Below are 15,049 nucleotides of genomic sequence, written 5' to 3'. Positions count from 1 at the left end.
TTGTAAGATGGTTGCTGGAAGGCTATGTTATGCCATGCTAGTTGGCTAAGTGTATTTTAGAGGAGAGGATGTTCAAAATGGCAGCAGACAAACCTTCAGCTTGAGGTACTCAATGTCTAGAAATTAAAGGTTACGTAAACTACCTCTTTCTAAAGGACTAGCTAAATAAGTGTTAGTGTAGTAGCTGGAAACATTCTAGGAAGATGTTCAAACATCAGAGAGTTGGAACAGGCAGCAAAAATAAATAGTATCCCTTTCAAAACTAAGAATTCATGTTGATTGTGACTGGTAAGTAAGGTTTTCTCCACAAGAAGGTGAAGACACATTCCCATGACATAGCTGTCCCCTTGAGCTAGGCCTACAGCTGGTATCTTGTGATTGCATCCTACTTCAGCAACACCATCTATTGCAGGTTTACTTCAACATGTATACACAAGCCATGATATGCAGGACATGCCAATTTCCCACTGTGGGAGAGGCAGCAGAAAGATAAGATCATAAGATCAGCGTAAGAGCATGAGAGCAGGCAGGATAATATCATGTGTTTGGAGAAAGCAAAAAGAATTAAGGTTATCTCGGCTCTCAAGCAGTTTGCAGAAAGCAATAGAACAAATGCAGTGCAGTTATAGCAGTCATCCATAAAGTGAACAGAGTATATGCAGGTGCTTTGTGAAGCAAGGTTGAAGGAAGACTTTTTCTCTGTTGCATGAATAATTAAGTGGTGGTGGTTTGCCTTTAGGCTACAGTACTTCCATGAAGTAGTTATCAGTAATACAGATAGATCTAAGAAAGTAGCAAACCATTCTGGGTCAAAGACTTAAAATCTCACAGAAGAAAGACAGTTATTTTGACCTTTCTGAGAGCTGAAAACCATTTACAACAAGCTTTACATCCACTGAACCAGCAACTCAACAAAGCAGGAAACAAGCAAGTTTTTCAGGCTTCTTGCTCCTGTCACAGAGTCACAGAACTGCAGGATAGCTGAGGACCTCTGGGTCCATCCAGCCCAGTCTGTTCTCAAGCTGGGAGAGCTGCTTGCCCAGGCCCCATGTCTGGACAGCTTTTGGACAGCTGTAAGGAGAAGACTCCACAGCCTTTGGGCAGCACAGAAGTGGTTCCTTGTAATCAGACAGTATAGTAATATAGAAAAGAGACCCATTACACCTGCAGAGCATTGACCCCTTTTGACTGTTTCCCATCCCTCATCCTGCTTTAAGACTGGATGATTGCAAAGGCTGCAAGGAAGTGATGCTGTTAATGGTGAAATTCCTTATCTGCAGGACTTCATATGCTATAATGTGTGAAAATATAGAAGAAACAATTAGCCCATTATTGTGTGTTTTAATTCAGGTTGCTGTTCAAAGCAGTGATAATTCTGATCTGATCCTCATCCTCTGTGAGACTTCTGCCTCTTTACCACTTGATTTTGGCACTCCTGGCCGGATAGAGACGAAACAGGACGCCAGGCAGCTTTCCCTCTCCATGCTCCTACGTCACCTTCCCCTCTGCAAGCCTCCTGCACACATTTAGATTGCTTCTGCTGAGCTCTGTGCTGCAAAGTAGAAGAGGATCCTAGTGTCTTTGATGATCCTGATCTAAATAGCAAGTTGTCATTTGAATTAAAAGATAGAGACTGCAGCAGATGAAAGAGAAGTAATATGCTTATTTTCTGGTCTAACAGAGCTGTTATTCCACTGGTGTCCCAAGCCCATAGATAAATAATTAGGAATTTGCTGTCTTTTTTTTTTTTTTTTTTTTTAATTGTACCTCTGCATCTGTGTGGGTGAATGCGAAAGTGTTTTTGCACGTGTACATATGCATTTTCAGTAGACACTGCACAGCTAAAGCCTCTTTTAATTTTCTCTAATTTATTTTTAATTTTGTAAACCCCCAGGGGTAAATCCTTGTTATATGGTGTAAAATCATCTCTTCTACAAAGCAGCTTATTTGTTGATTTTTAATTTGAGCCAATAGAGGCAAAAAGCTGTAGCTTTTTTTTTCCAAACTCCAAGGGTTTCTCTGTATATATAACTGACAACTGTGTGTTTCACTGCAAAATTAGGTAAAAAAAAATTAAACCTATCCTCTAAAGAACAAAGAGAGTTTGTGTTTCTCTGTACCAACAATATGTTAGACTTCTGAATCTAAAAACATTCTTAATATGTGATTTAACTCTACAGTACATTAGGATTAGATTGAATATAAAAGCTCAAATTTTCAAAGTGTCCAAGTGCTGACAGAAGTTAGGGGTTTGTTTTTGTTTTTTGAAATGGAGTTTCCATCAAAAAATGGCACTGTCTGGATGGCATTACTCCATGCAGTCACATAAACACATGTTCACCAGCACCAGTGTGTTCTTTTGGCTTGCTGGAAATGTTGCCTTCCAGCTAACCTGTGCTTGTCAGTTTGATTATTTGTTTTTATGACTGCCTGGAAGCCTTAGTCACAGTCCTTTTCAGATAATAACAAAAACACACAATCTGACACAATCTCTCCTGCTTTTACATTCAGTAGGAGAGATGTTTGTTTGCAAAACACCCATTATCTCATCCTAAACAATCCATCTGGAATATGTCAGATGAATAATTCTAATGTTTTAAAATGCCTTACCAAGTAGTTCAGGTTTAGGCATCTACATTTGTTCCTTCATCCTAGAATGCTTACAACCTGTATTATTCAATTAATTAATTTTGCTGTGATTTGTCATCAAAGCAAATTAAAAAAAAAAGAAAAAAAAAAAGAAGACTGCCTCTTTTTGTTTTGTCTTTGAGTGATTTTCCCCCCTTTTAGGTTCTAGTGTAAAGCTGATATTTATTCCTGTTTAGGATGTAGACTTATGAATGAACCTCTTGATACCCTCTGCTTCTCATTGTAGTCTCCCCAAATTAAATAGAGGTTAATCTACCTAACTGTGAGTGAGTCTCATTACTCTTCTCTCTGTTGATACTGTATTCACTGAGGATGCCACCTGTGATCAGTATCCAGAGGTCTTCTCCTGACAGACACATCTCCACAGAAACCATTGCCTTCTACTCTCTATGAATGATCGCCTTTCAGCATGGTGAATTTGTTTCAGCCCCATCTCCAAACAAGGACTCCGCCTACCTCCTCCTGATTTGTACGTAGCTTTGGACTGACACCCACTGCAGATGATCATCTTCTGTCCCCTGCCCTATTCACATAAACTCTCCCATTTTAAGAGCAATTCAAATTAATTCCCTCTATGAATTTTGATTACAGTGCTAAAAAACAAAGAATAGTGAACAACTGACATCCCCCATACTAACAGTGAGTCAAACAAGATAACAGCAATACAAACAAAGGGACTCATGTCGGAAACCGAACGTTTCTTACATACCAGATATGATGAATTACAGCCTGTGAATGGAAGCAAAGACTGAGTGTGTTCCACAGAGAAATACAGTTCATGCACAAGATTTTTCTTCCAGGAATACATTCTCTGTTTTATTTCTGTCATGCTGAATGCCTGTGCATCTCTCAGCTTTCCACTGGGTCAGACAAAGACACTTGCTATGAAGCTAAACCAATGTTCATCAAAGCTGTATGGTGCCTGCATAAATTCATTTCGTCATTACCTTTTGTCTGCAGAGTCTTCTCAGCTCAACTTGATCTTTTGTGGTTGGGAACATCTCAGAGCTTTACATCAAAGATAAAACACCACTTGCCACTTATTTTTTTTTATTTCTGTCATTAATCTAGAAAGGGTTGAAAAAGCAAAAGGGAGAATCATGAATATCAGCTAAAGTTTAAAAGATTTATTTTCCACCTATGGAAATCCTGACTTTACCCTTTAGCCAGAACACATGACCATTCCTTTCCACACCTAATTAATTTGTCTACATTTGAGCAGTACAGTGATCTGTGGTTGGAAATTGAAGCTGGAAAAAGGAGTCACTGGCAAACCAAAGGCACCAAAATGCCCCTTGATATTTGTTCATAGTCTTAGTCAAATGCAATGTTCAGGGCTTGAACCTGCTGCTTCTTTCTGCTTTGTAAGTGTGGGTCTTAGTGGAAACACCAGACTTAGGTGGGATTTTCGCTTTTGGAATAAGGACTGCAATAACACTGGGAGCCTAATACTGTCTGATAATTTGATATCTTTGGTTTTTAAACATTCTCAAAATTTGCACTGAGGTGCCTTTTCAGCCTTTCCATTGCGTTGGTGTTTTTCAAATGGTATTATAAAGGTATTATGTGGGCAGCATAAAAATTAGAGAGAGTTTCATTACCTGGGAAGGATCTATCTGCATGCATTACACTGATTTTAGTAGGAGTTAGGACATCTCATCTTAAAAGCTTTTTTGAAAACACCTCCCTAAATGATCTAAAAGATACAAAAAGATCTAAAACTTTCTGCATACTCAAGTCACCATAACAAATACATAAATTTATTTCATATCTGAAATGCACTGTTCCTGAATCACAGTACAAACAAAGGGAGGGAATTTCTCTTTAGTGAAAGCTCTTGTATGAGTTGGTGGTGACAGTGGGATATGGGTGAATGTACCATTGAATCGTTCTTATTTAGTCTGTAATAATTAGCCTCCTCAGCATCTTGTTTCTTCTATTTCTCTGCTGCCTGTTGAGAGAAAGGAAGAAATAGAAAAAGGGAAGAGAGAGAAGGAAGGAAAGAAGGACAGGAAGGAAAGATTTAACATTTATGATTTCACACTCAGTGTCATCATCACTGCAGCAAGTAATTAGGTTGTTGCCTAATAATATCTCCCTATAAGTGTGCATATATGTGACTATCTGTTAATGAACAAGTGTCAAATGATTCAGATGCTTTCTTCAGGTAAATATCCACTCAAGTCACTCAGTGGAGCCACGATTTGGCATCTCAGATTCTGAATGAACTGCTGAAGTTATTATCCATTTTTCTGTGGTTGCATCTGATAAAATCTGAGATATTCCTGCATAGTAGAAAGCCTGCCATTTCTTACAGTATAGTAGTACACATATCACCATTTGAACCAGAGAATGAACACACTTCTACTGATGGATAATGGTGAGGGAGAGTTGGAAAGCCTGAACAAGTTTTAGTGCCAATTGAAGGTAATGTTTCCTTTCTTCAGTATTTTCCACCACCTATTTTGATGATCACAGACACTTAGAAGGGCTGCATCAACCTGGACAAATCTCAAAATAGTGCATTTGTTTAACTTGCAAGACAGTTCAAATTCTGTTTCTGACACTTTCACAGTAGGGGTCAGTCCCACTTAGATCCCTCTTAGGGCTGCACACTCTCAAAGACTTAAAGCTTTACTGAGCTCACTATCAGTTCGCCCATTGTAATGCAAATAAGTAGCGGGCTTGCCTACCCCTCACTAATGAGCATTTGCACTGAGAACAATAATAATCCCTAGCCTAGAGTGAAGACTCCTTTGACCTTTTGAAAGCTGTGGGTTTGATCTGCAGGTCATATTGTTCTGTCACTCTTCACATAGTAGAAATTAAGTATGGGGTGATTGGCAGGGTTCCCATGCAAGGCGTTACGGAACAAACCTTGCTCCTTCAGAAACTGGTCCTGGGAGCAGTGCAACCTGTCACACTGTCTGTTTCAGTGCAACCTTTCTCCGAACAGGTCAAATACTTTGGACCTCTAGGGTCATAATAGCTATCCTTTAATCAGGATCTGCCATCCACCCAAAAGGTATCCTATCATTGTCCTTTTCTCATATTTCACTGTAGCTACAAATATTGGTAATCTCTCACTTGTGGCAAGAAGCATCTATCAGTATGTATGGAGAGTGTAAGTATATATAATAAGAAGCTCTATTCTTTACTGTTTTATACATACATATATATGTGCATGCATAAAAATAGAGCTAAGAACACACTTAAAGTCTACCCGAGCTTCACATGTTTTTCCTAGCATTGTTTATATCTCAATTGAAGCAACAGTCTGGCCTTCACAAATTACTTTGCCAAGCTGTTTTATAAAATATCTGCAAGACAAATAGGATGTGCTAGTTTTCATTTCCTGGCAGTACCTATACATAGTGTTTTTCAACTGCATATTGTAACTGCAAGAGATCTTCTAGATAATTTCTCTTGGCATGCAGATACCTTGTGCACATAAATCTACCTCTTTTACATAATTATTTTTTTCTCTTTTTTAACCGCAGGAGAAGAAAACTTGCTGGCAATTTTGAAAAGGAGATGGTGGAAGTACATGATCTTGGGGATAGTAGATATAGAAGCCAATTACCTGGTAGTAAAAGCTTATCAATACACCACTCTTACTAGTGTACAGGTAAGTACATAAAGGATATTCCCTTTCTGAGGTAATATAACAGCTTCCATTGTCTTCAGCACACTGACAGTTGTTTCTTTTCTATGTCTTCTCCGTGCTTTTAATGCCATCTCATAATTTTTCATATTGCATTAGTTTTAGTATTCCGTGTTTTCCAAACTCTACAAAAGCATAGTGGCTTTCATTTTGTTTATCAGTGCTAAACCACGCAATCACATTTTTACCCAATTACTTAATTTGCTCCTTCAAGGAACTGTTTTCAGATGGTATGACATTTTTTTTTCTCTCTTCAAATTGTACTTGGAAAAAATGTAAATGCTTCTTTTAGGATTCTGAAATCAGACCTGATTGTCAAACTTATCATTAAGTAAAATAAATGCAGCTGTGATAAAGAAATACAAGCAGAGAGATGCATTATGTTATATAATAGTTTATATAATAGTTATATATAATACCTTAACTGCAGCTATCAAAGTGTGTCCCTTAAAATCTGAAAATGGAGTGAATAAAAACTATGGTAGAGACTTCTCCAAAGATCAACCTGTATGTTTTAAATACAGGTTCCAAAGATGGAGTCTTCTTCCCATTTAAATACAGAAGTAAACAACAGAAACATTTTTAAGAGACTGGAAATTGTCTGTCTTGGGAAATCATTACATTCTTCATTGCTACTTGCTCTAAAGCAAACCTACTCCCTTTTTATGTTATCTGTAAATCATAGGGCAACACTAGATAGTGTTCAGGTTATTTTGCACCTTGTTTGCCTGGAGTTTGCTTCAGAGACAGTAAAATACTGGAGCAACACTTAATGTTCTGCAAAACCAAAGCTAATTAGGAATATATTTCTTCCATAGCTGAACAAGTTATATTGGAAAATACTGAATGTATTTAGCTCAATAAGAAGCAAGAATAGAAAAAAACACAACCCTATGAATCCAAGGTTTATACTAGATATTCACAAATGCCTCTATTGTCAGAGTACTGGTTTGAGAATTCTTCAAAATTTGTCCAGACAACTTGATAATACTTTTAAGACTTATCCACGTCATATTACTCAGGAATATCGTATATATATATACCCGTATATATATATATATTTTTTTTTTAATTCACTTCTTGTCATAATTTGATTGAGCTTCTAAGTGTGAACAAAACCTAAGATACGGTCAGAATAGTTAGAGCAGGCCTGTCCAACCCACAACCTGCAGGCCATATGCAGCCCTGCAGCCCAGCCTGTCCTGTGGACACCCCTTGCCTCATGCCACTGTGGCAGCATCTCTGCCATGCCAAGCAGCCAGGCCCAGTCCCAGGTGCTCAACCATTGCTCAACAACAACCACACATCAGTGAGTTCTTAATGCTGTCTGAAACCAAGTCACAGGGAGGGCTCAGTGCAGTTCTAATTCAAGTTATGGCAAATAATTTTGTGCATCTTGATACACTGGCTGAACACAGTCCTATGAGCAGCAAAATATATGCAGTTCAGTTTTCTGTTTTGATAAAGGAATTTAAGAATGTGTTTCAAGATTGCTGAATAATTTCATCGAAAGTCTCTGATGAGCACCATGAGAGCTTACTAATTGCATTCACTGCCATCAAACCAAACTGATGCATTAGTTTCTCAAAAATAGGCTCAAATATCCCAATAGTTTTAAATTTTTTTGCTCTTCTGTACTTTAATAAAAAAAAGACAAAACAACAAAAATGTATAAGTTTCACTACTTATATACACTAACTTATAAGTAACTATGTATATATTCTATATGCACCACAGGACAATTCCTCTTCATTCAGTGTGGCCCAGACATGACAAAAAGTTGGACACCCATAGGTTAGTGGATGAGGTCATTTGTTCAGACATTGAATTAAATGACACATTTTGTGAGCTGTAGACAAACAACACCCTATTTCAGCTGAAGATGAAACACTGGTATAACTGATATGAAAAAAAAATAAAAGATGTACAAAAGCAAGAGTCTAGAATCAGAAAAGGCAAACAGTCTACTCTCTTCAGGAGAGGAAAATCCTCATTCTGCAAGAGCACTACTATATAAGAGGCCATAAATGTTCACTGACACCAAATCTTTTTTGATGGAGAGAAAATAAGTTTTTAATATTTTAGACTTACTAGCAGGTTGAAATTGACTCTTAGTAAATGAGAAATCTTGCAGTGTTTTTATAGGGGTGATACATGGGACCCTTTCATTAGGAAATCGGTTTTACAGCATATGCTTTTCCACATCCCTGCTCCATCACACAACTAGCAAGTGAATGTAATGGTCTTGTGGTGCCTTTAGGAAAAAAAAAATAATCTACTCCCAGCCAAAAAGAAAGTCTAACTGTAAACCATTATATACCATCATTACAATTGATTTACAGTTCTCCTTTCATTGCACAACTGTGAGTACTCAGCATTTGTTTTCCAAGTAGCTCTGAACTCTCAGTACTCTTGAAGTTTCTGTTTTAAACTCCATCTCTTTTTTTCCCCCCAGTGCACATTATCTCATTATGGTTTAGGGAAAAAGATTGAAAATTTTGCCCTACTTTCCCGCACTTTTTTTATACTCAAATCTTTTCTAATTGACACTTTAAAGTTTTTGTTTGTTTGTTTGCTTGTTTTGTTTTATTTTCAAAGAGATTTTGGTTTGGGAAAACAGAAATACCTGGTAAAATTTCCTAAAATATTTCACGTTTCCTTCAGAACCACAGTGAACCAGGACACACAAGCATAAGCCAGAGATGGATATGTTACCTACTCTTTGCTTTTTGATGTCCTTCAGATTATTTCAAATCCTCAATTATTGTATAATTGTTGCCTGAAAATGTGTTGCTCGGTTCCACCATAACATCCAATGCACTGTTTACATTTCAGAATCCAAGGTTTCAGTCATTTGCTAAGTATAAAATTCAAGATATCCTTTAGGTACCTGGAGTGCAGTCCATCAGCATTATAATAGAACAATTCAAAAAATATATAAAAATCCACACCTAATTTTCTATATATAGCTAAAATGCTTGTAGACAGCTAGCACACCTTGGTATGTGTATACTAACCTGATGCCAAGGGCATGGTCTTGGGATATGAGCGGTTCAGGTTGCTCCTTTGTAGCTTCCAGTTCATTCCTTGTATGCCTAGAGTGCTTCTGTATTCCTGGAACTTGCCACCTTAACATCTACTTCCATTTTAAAATTCAAAAGCTAAGTATTCTTGCACCAAAGTGCCCTGAAGAACTCAATTTGTTAGATATGATCTTAGCATTTCTCAAGTGCTTACAGAAAGTCTGGAGTGCTTTCCAAATTGCAACTGTAGAGCTACTGTTTACATATAGTCATAGCTGTTAAAACAGTAGCTGATACAAGGAGTTTGAGTTAATTCTATCTCAGCTGGAGGCAACTGAAACTCAACATTCTACATCAAGGAAAATTCTTAGAACAGCAATCCTGCAAATGAAGACTGTCCTCTAAAGAGTTCATTTAAAAATTGAGAATACATCACATAGAAGGCAAAAGTAGTTTGTCCATGGGTTAATTTAGACTTCCAAAAACACACTGTTCAAGAACTCCTAGAGATCAGTCACATTTAATGCTCCCAGTTGCATTTGTCCTGATTCGCAGGTAGCCAAAACCTTGTAAAATTATTTTTATTTTCTCTTTGATGTTTTGATCTAACTTACACTAATTATTGCAGTCCTTTCAATGTCATTTGTAGCAGGTACAGAACTGCACTAAAACCTCCAGTATATACTGGAATTCGAACCTACGACTTTATTTTAAAACTATACACCTAATTTTCAGGACTGCCTGTGGTAATGCTTTCCATATTTATCCCTGATTTTGACACAGCTCTGGTGTAGGCCTGTGGAAATTTTTATAATTATTCAAGAAGTATGTTTTGACTGCTGTTAGAGACACCACTTACATGGCATATAAAATTGGCTCCCCCAGAGGGAATTAAAAGATTCTGAAGTTCTTGCAACTATTTAGATGTAAATAATATAATTGGTTTGAAACTACATTTGGACTTTGACTTTCAAATTTGTAAGCTTCCAGGTAAGTACTTTCTCATCCTATTAGGCTACATTATGAGGCAGCTGTCCTCCCTTCTCCCTCTTCATCCCCACAGCTTTCCTTTCTGCAGATACACTGTTCTCCATATTATGCTGTTGATTTACTCTGTCTAGTGGTAATGCAATCCTTTTCTGTGGTGTGACATCATTGAACTATATGTGCAATGTCTTTCATAGTGGAATGTAGCATGTGCATCTGGTATCACAAAAAATAAGCACTGTCAAAGAGAGAGCTATATTTTCACATAGCGATTTATCTGGTAATTTATTCCTTGGGCAATCAAGCCTTTGATTGGCATGATGAAAACAAAGGTAGTAAAAGCTAGGATTTATAGACACCAGGAGACAGACAATAAAACTATGATTCTTATGTTCTCAACTACTCTTAGATCACTGTGAGCCTCAGCAGTACATCATACTTCCAATTACCTGTGGCAGTTTTCATACCTCAACAACTGCCACCAAAAAAGGAGAGAAGTCAGCAGTAGATGCTTATTATAGGAGTGCTGGATGGCAGACTTTGCTTTGTTTTTAGTCCCTGTGGACTCGATGTGCATTGAGGCAGAAGATTTGAGATAATTTTGAAGCAAATCTGGGAAGTGATGATCATCTGGGAAGTGATGATCATGGGATTTGCAATACTGAAGCTGTTAATCCACTTTGCCTAGTGCTCACTAACGTGAAATATCTTGGAAGCAGAGATAACACTCCCTCCCTTCCTCCCCCAATCCCCATGCATGTAAGCTTGGCCATATTTTCCTGTTTTGCTTCAGGGCTGTGAGAGAAAACGTGCACTGTTAACCAGGTTTGCAGAATGCTGTTGTGCCTACTATACATGTATACTGGGAGAATCTGTGGGGTGTATCTGGCATTTGTTTTTTTATTGTATTTTGAGTTGTTATGCTGTCTTTTGATGGTTACGCACTCATAGTTCACAAACCAGCTCCCCCCCTACCTCCCCAGTCTCTCTATGTAGTTTTGGAATCAGCTTAGCTCTAGGTATTCTCTAATGGCAAGATTTACCCCAAGCCAGGCATTTTCCTAACATAAATATGCAAAATCTCCTTAAAGTCAGTGAAGCTGTGCCCATTACAACAGCAGAGAATTTGGCATTCTGTGCCCATTTTGCATATTCTTGCAGGTGCAATGCAAAAGCAGAGTATTTGCTACAGGAGTTATCTCGATTTTCCAAAACCATGCCTTACAGTATGACACAGAGAAGTATCTAATTGGTAACCTTGAGAAAATGGCCTTCAAAATCTATATCCAGTCTTCTTACTTGGACAGAAGCAAAAGAGAAAATATGTTTTTTTCTACAGAAATATGTGACTGCTGGAGAAACCATCTGCTGTCTTAGAATGATCTTCTGCCAATGATGGAGGCAGTCGAAGGAGGAAGCTGGTTAAAGGAAATTCTATTTCAGGAGTCAATTTGTTTGTACTCTTCCTTGACTGTGGTATTTGAGCAGACATTACATAAGTGTAGCTGCAGTGTTTGTAGTGAAAAGAAGAAAGGAATGAAGAGGTGTGTCCTAAGATATTTTTTTTAGAGGAGTCAAGATGAAATTATTCAATTTCACAATAAAGAGTATACACAGTATTGAGAGCAGAGGAACTCTGGGTTGATGTGACCACCACTTGTCATTTTAAACATCTGTATGACTTCAGTGAATTCCTTTTACGTACACAAAAATTTGGAGCCGTAATAATCCTCATCTCAGGTGTTGATGTGTGCATGGCTGGTGTAGATGAAGGACTTTCACTAGTGAATATTCTGAAGTAGTTTCAGCATCTGCAGGGAAAAGGAGGAAATCCTGGAAAAGAATTAATGGAGCTGAAGGGAATGGTTATAGAAATATTAGTCATGTGGCCCAAAGGAAAATAGTTTAAGAAATCTCAAGAGCAAAATATTAAAGAGGCTTCATACTGGGAGAAGTCTTCTTGTTTCTTCCATAGCATGAAAGCAAAACATTTTTACATTGTTTTGTAGGCAGATGACATTGCTAACTGATTCTTTCATCAATCTTCCTACCTGTAGTAATCTATGCTTTGGCATGATGAAGTAATGAACAGTTTTTAAACTAAATCTGTGGTTACATAAATCATGGGAAAAAAGTGATATGGTTATGATAACAAGTAGAAATACATCTACTTGAAATACAAAGAACACAAAAGGTAAAAACAGTGCTTCATTTTTTAATTTGAATTGCTTAAAATAAATCTGCCAGAAGCATTACCAGCATCCACACCTTCCTTACAGAAAGTTCTGTTTGGGGGCAGCCCAAAGGCAGACAGCTCACTGAGGTTTTACATCTCAGCTGGTTTTGTGCATGTGTAACATGGAGTGAATCAGGTGAGTGTGACATTGTAAAAGCAGTGGGAAAACTGGAACAAAAAAATTGCTGGAATTAGTGGCAAACCATTTCTTTCTTAGGCTGAAAAGCAAAGTACTTGTTGAAAGGTGTGTCTCTTCCTGGATACTGAACTTGCTTTTGTATTAAACTTATCAGTTCTCATGCTGAATTTCAGTAGCCATAACATCTACGTGACAATACAAAGCTGTGTGGCTGTGACACTGATTTCACTGATCTCTCTGCTCTAGAGAGCAAGCTGAGTAGAGGGTATACAGCTGACTCTCTGCATGCTTTGCTTGAGGGCAGCACTAATGAGAAACCCCTAATGTGAAATAAAAAGAGCTTATTACTGGGGGGAAAAAATCCAATGAATGATTAAAAAGGAAGATTCAGCTCAGCTGCTCCCACAGGAAGTTTGCTGACCAGCTTTTTTCTTTTTGATATGGCTACAGATCAGCAGTTCACACTCTGTATTACAGACCTTTTTTCTAAAACTTGCCAGCTCCACTTTCCAAACACTAGCAGCACGTTCTTGCTCGATATGGGCAGGCACTTGCTGAATTTGTGAGATCAGAAGCTGGGTGTTTATTGGTGGCAAGAGATTTTTTTTATTTTTTTTATTTTTTGTGAATCAGTAGTGTAAAGAAGTGGGTGTACTTCTACAAACAGAGGAAATAAATTTCAACGTTGTGTATCAACAGACTTGGATGCAATGTGATATCTTTAAGAATCAAATAAGAGTCTTCATTCTCTAAAGCAACACTATTCTCTTATTATCAAGTAGTTTCTGTAAAATTATGTATCAGTAGATAAGGTGTTTTTAAATCCTGACTTCTCAAGTGACCTGATTCAGAGCTCTCAGTAAGAGAGAAAAACATAGCAGAGTCAAAGCAAAGAGATGTTCTTCTGCCTCCTTCTATACAAAATGTTCAAGCTGTCTGCACTGCACTTTGATATCAGTTTTAATATCTTTCCATAGCAAAATAAGAAATATGTTTTCCTTTAGATTACTGAGATCTGATAACTTGTGTGATCTGATAACTTTGACTGAAATCAGGTCACTCATTAATTTAACATAATGACAGGGTGCTTGCAGTACCTTTTGAATAAGCAATTAAAAAGAAGGAAGGTATAGAAGACTGTTCCTAGGGAAATATTGGTAAATGACTGACCTTTATTTACTGTAAATGAAATTCAAGCCAAACATAGTTTATCTTTGTTAATGTTGAGGCTTTATAGTCAGAAAAATGGCAATTAGGTATAATGTGTTTTATTAGCTGCAATGATTAGTAGCAGACAAAAGAAAAAGCAACAAAGAATTCAAGAAAGCCTTATCACATCAGGCAATCAGTGATGGCACATCTTTTGTCTGGAGAAGGTATGTGCATTTTTTCTTTTACTAGGCAGGTATGTCTGAAGGAAAAAGAAAGGCAGTGTGAATATAGCCTGGGAGAAGTGAAATGTAAGGCAGTAGTTAGCAATATACCCCATGTAATCTTAATGCTCACATTGTGATAAGGTATCCACCCCATTGTTTCTATCTATTCCATTGTTAAATTCAAGTGTAAACTGGGCACGATTCAAGAATTATGTGGTGTCAGTGGATGTTATCTGCATTCACTCTTTATATCTATTGATGCTGCAGTACTGCAAATAACATTTTGTGGATCAGACCTTGGACTGCTGGCTCCAAAGCAATGTTTTCCAGCTGATGACAGCATTGCTGGTTTGTGACAGATTCTATTCATGCTTCCCTTGAAATTAGTGCTTAAAAGAGACAATTTCATATACTTGAAAGCATAGGTGTGTTTAAATATTTATGGAATTAGATGAATTTTAAAAATCTTCCTCAAAAAGACTCTTAGTGAGAATTTGCATGTTGAAGTACAAATGCTGCAGATAGAAACAGTATTTAAAACTGGTTGTTGAAATCATACTAGCATCCTAATTTCTATTTCAAGAAAAAGCTCTTTTTGTCTGCCGAGCCCAGGGTAAATAAAGCAGAGCATCTGTCCCACAGTGAACATACTGGGCTGTGTCCTGCTTGAGAAAGTGGACAAGGACTGTATTTCGGACAGTAGGGGTTAAAAATACCCACACGGTCATTCTGTGTCTCTTGAGATATGGTAGTTAATGGCTGAAAGGTGACATCTTCATATTCTTGAATCTGTTCTTAAAAAGTTGTTCTGGACCTCCCAACTTTGCAAAATCAAGTGGTGTGTTCAGTGGTAACTGAGAATCACTTGACAGCTTTGCACAAAATAGAAGTGGAAAGCTGTTTGCATACAGTAGCTTTTCAATAGGAGCTGTAAGTGGTAGTGGATGGGTGATAAGCTGTTTCTGAAATACCTCT

At 37.5% G+C, this 15,049-nt stretch overlaps 1 protein-coding gene across 2 annotated transcripts in view; it reads left to right on the top strand.

Moving 5' to 3' along the window:
* The window catches only part of SLC35F1 (solute carrier family 35 member F1), a 237,089-nt gene that overhangs the window by 178,518 nt on the left and 43,522 nt on the right, over positions 1-15,049 (top strand). For both annotated transcript variants that reach the window (XM_085217415.1, XM_085217414.1), the window contains exon 3: positions 6,150-6,277. In XM_085217415.1, the coding sequence (XP_085073541.1) occupies positions 6,150-6,277 (128 nt within the window). The remainder of the gene's footprint in view (positions 1-6,149; positions 6,278-15,049) is intronic.

The sequence above is a fragment of the Meleagris gallopavo genome, chromosome 2, assembly GCF_905368555.1.
Source record: "Meleagris gallopavo chromosome 2, MGAL_WU_HG_1.1, whole genome shotgun sequence".
In the NCBI taxonomy this organism is placed as follows: Eukaryota; Metazoa; Chordata; class Aves; order Galliformes; family Phasianidae; genus Meleagris; species Meleagris gallopavo.
This window is presented reverse-complemented; position numbering and strand designations above follow the sequence as displayed.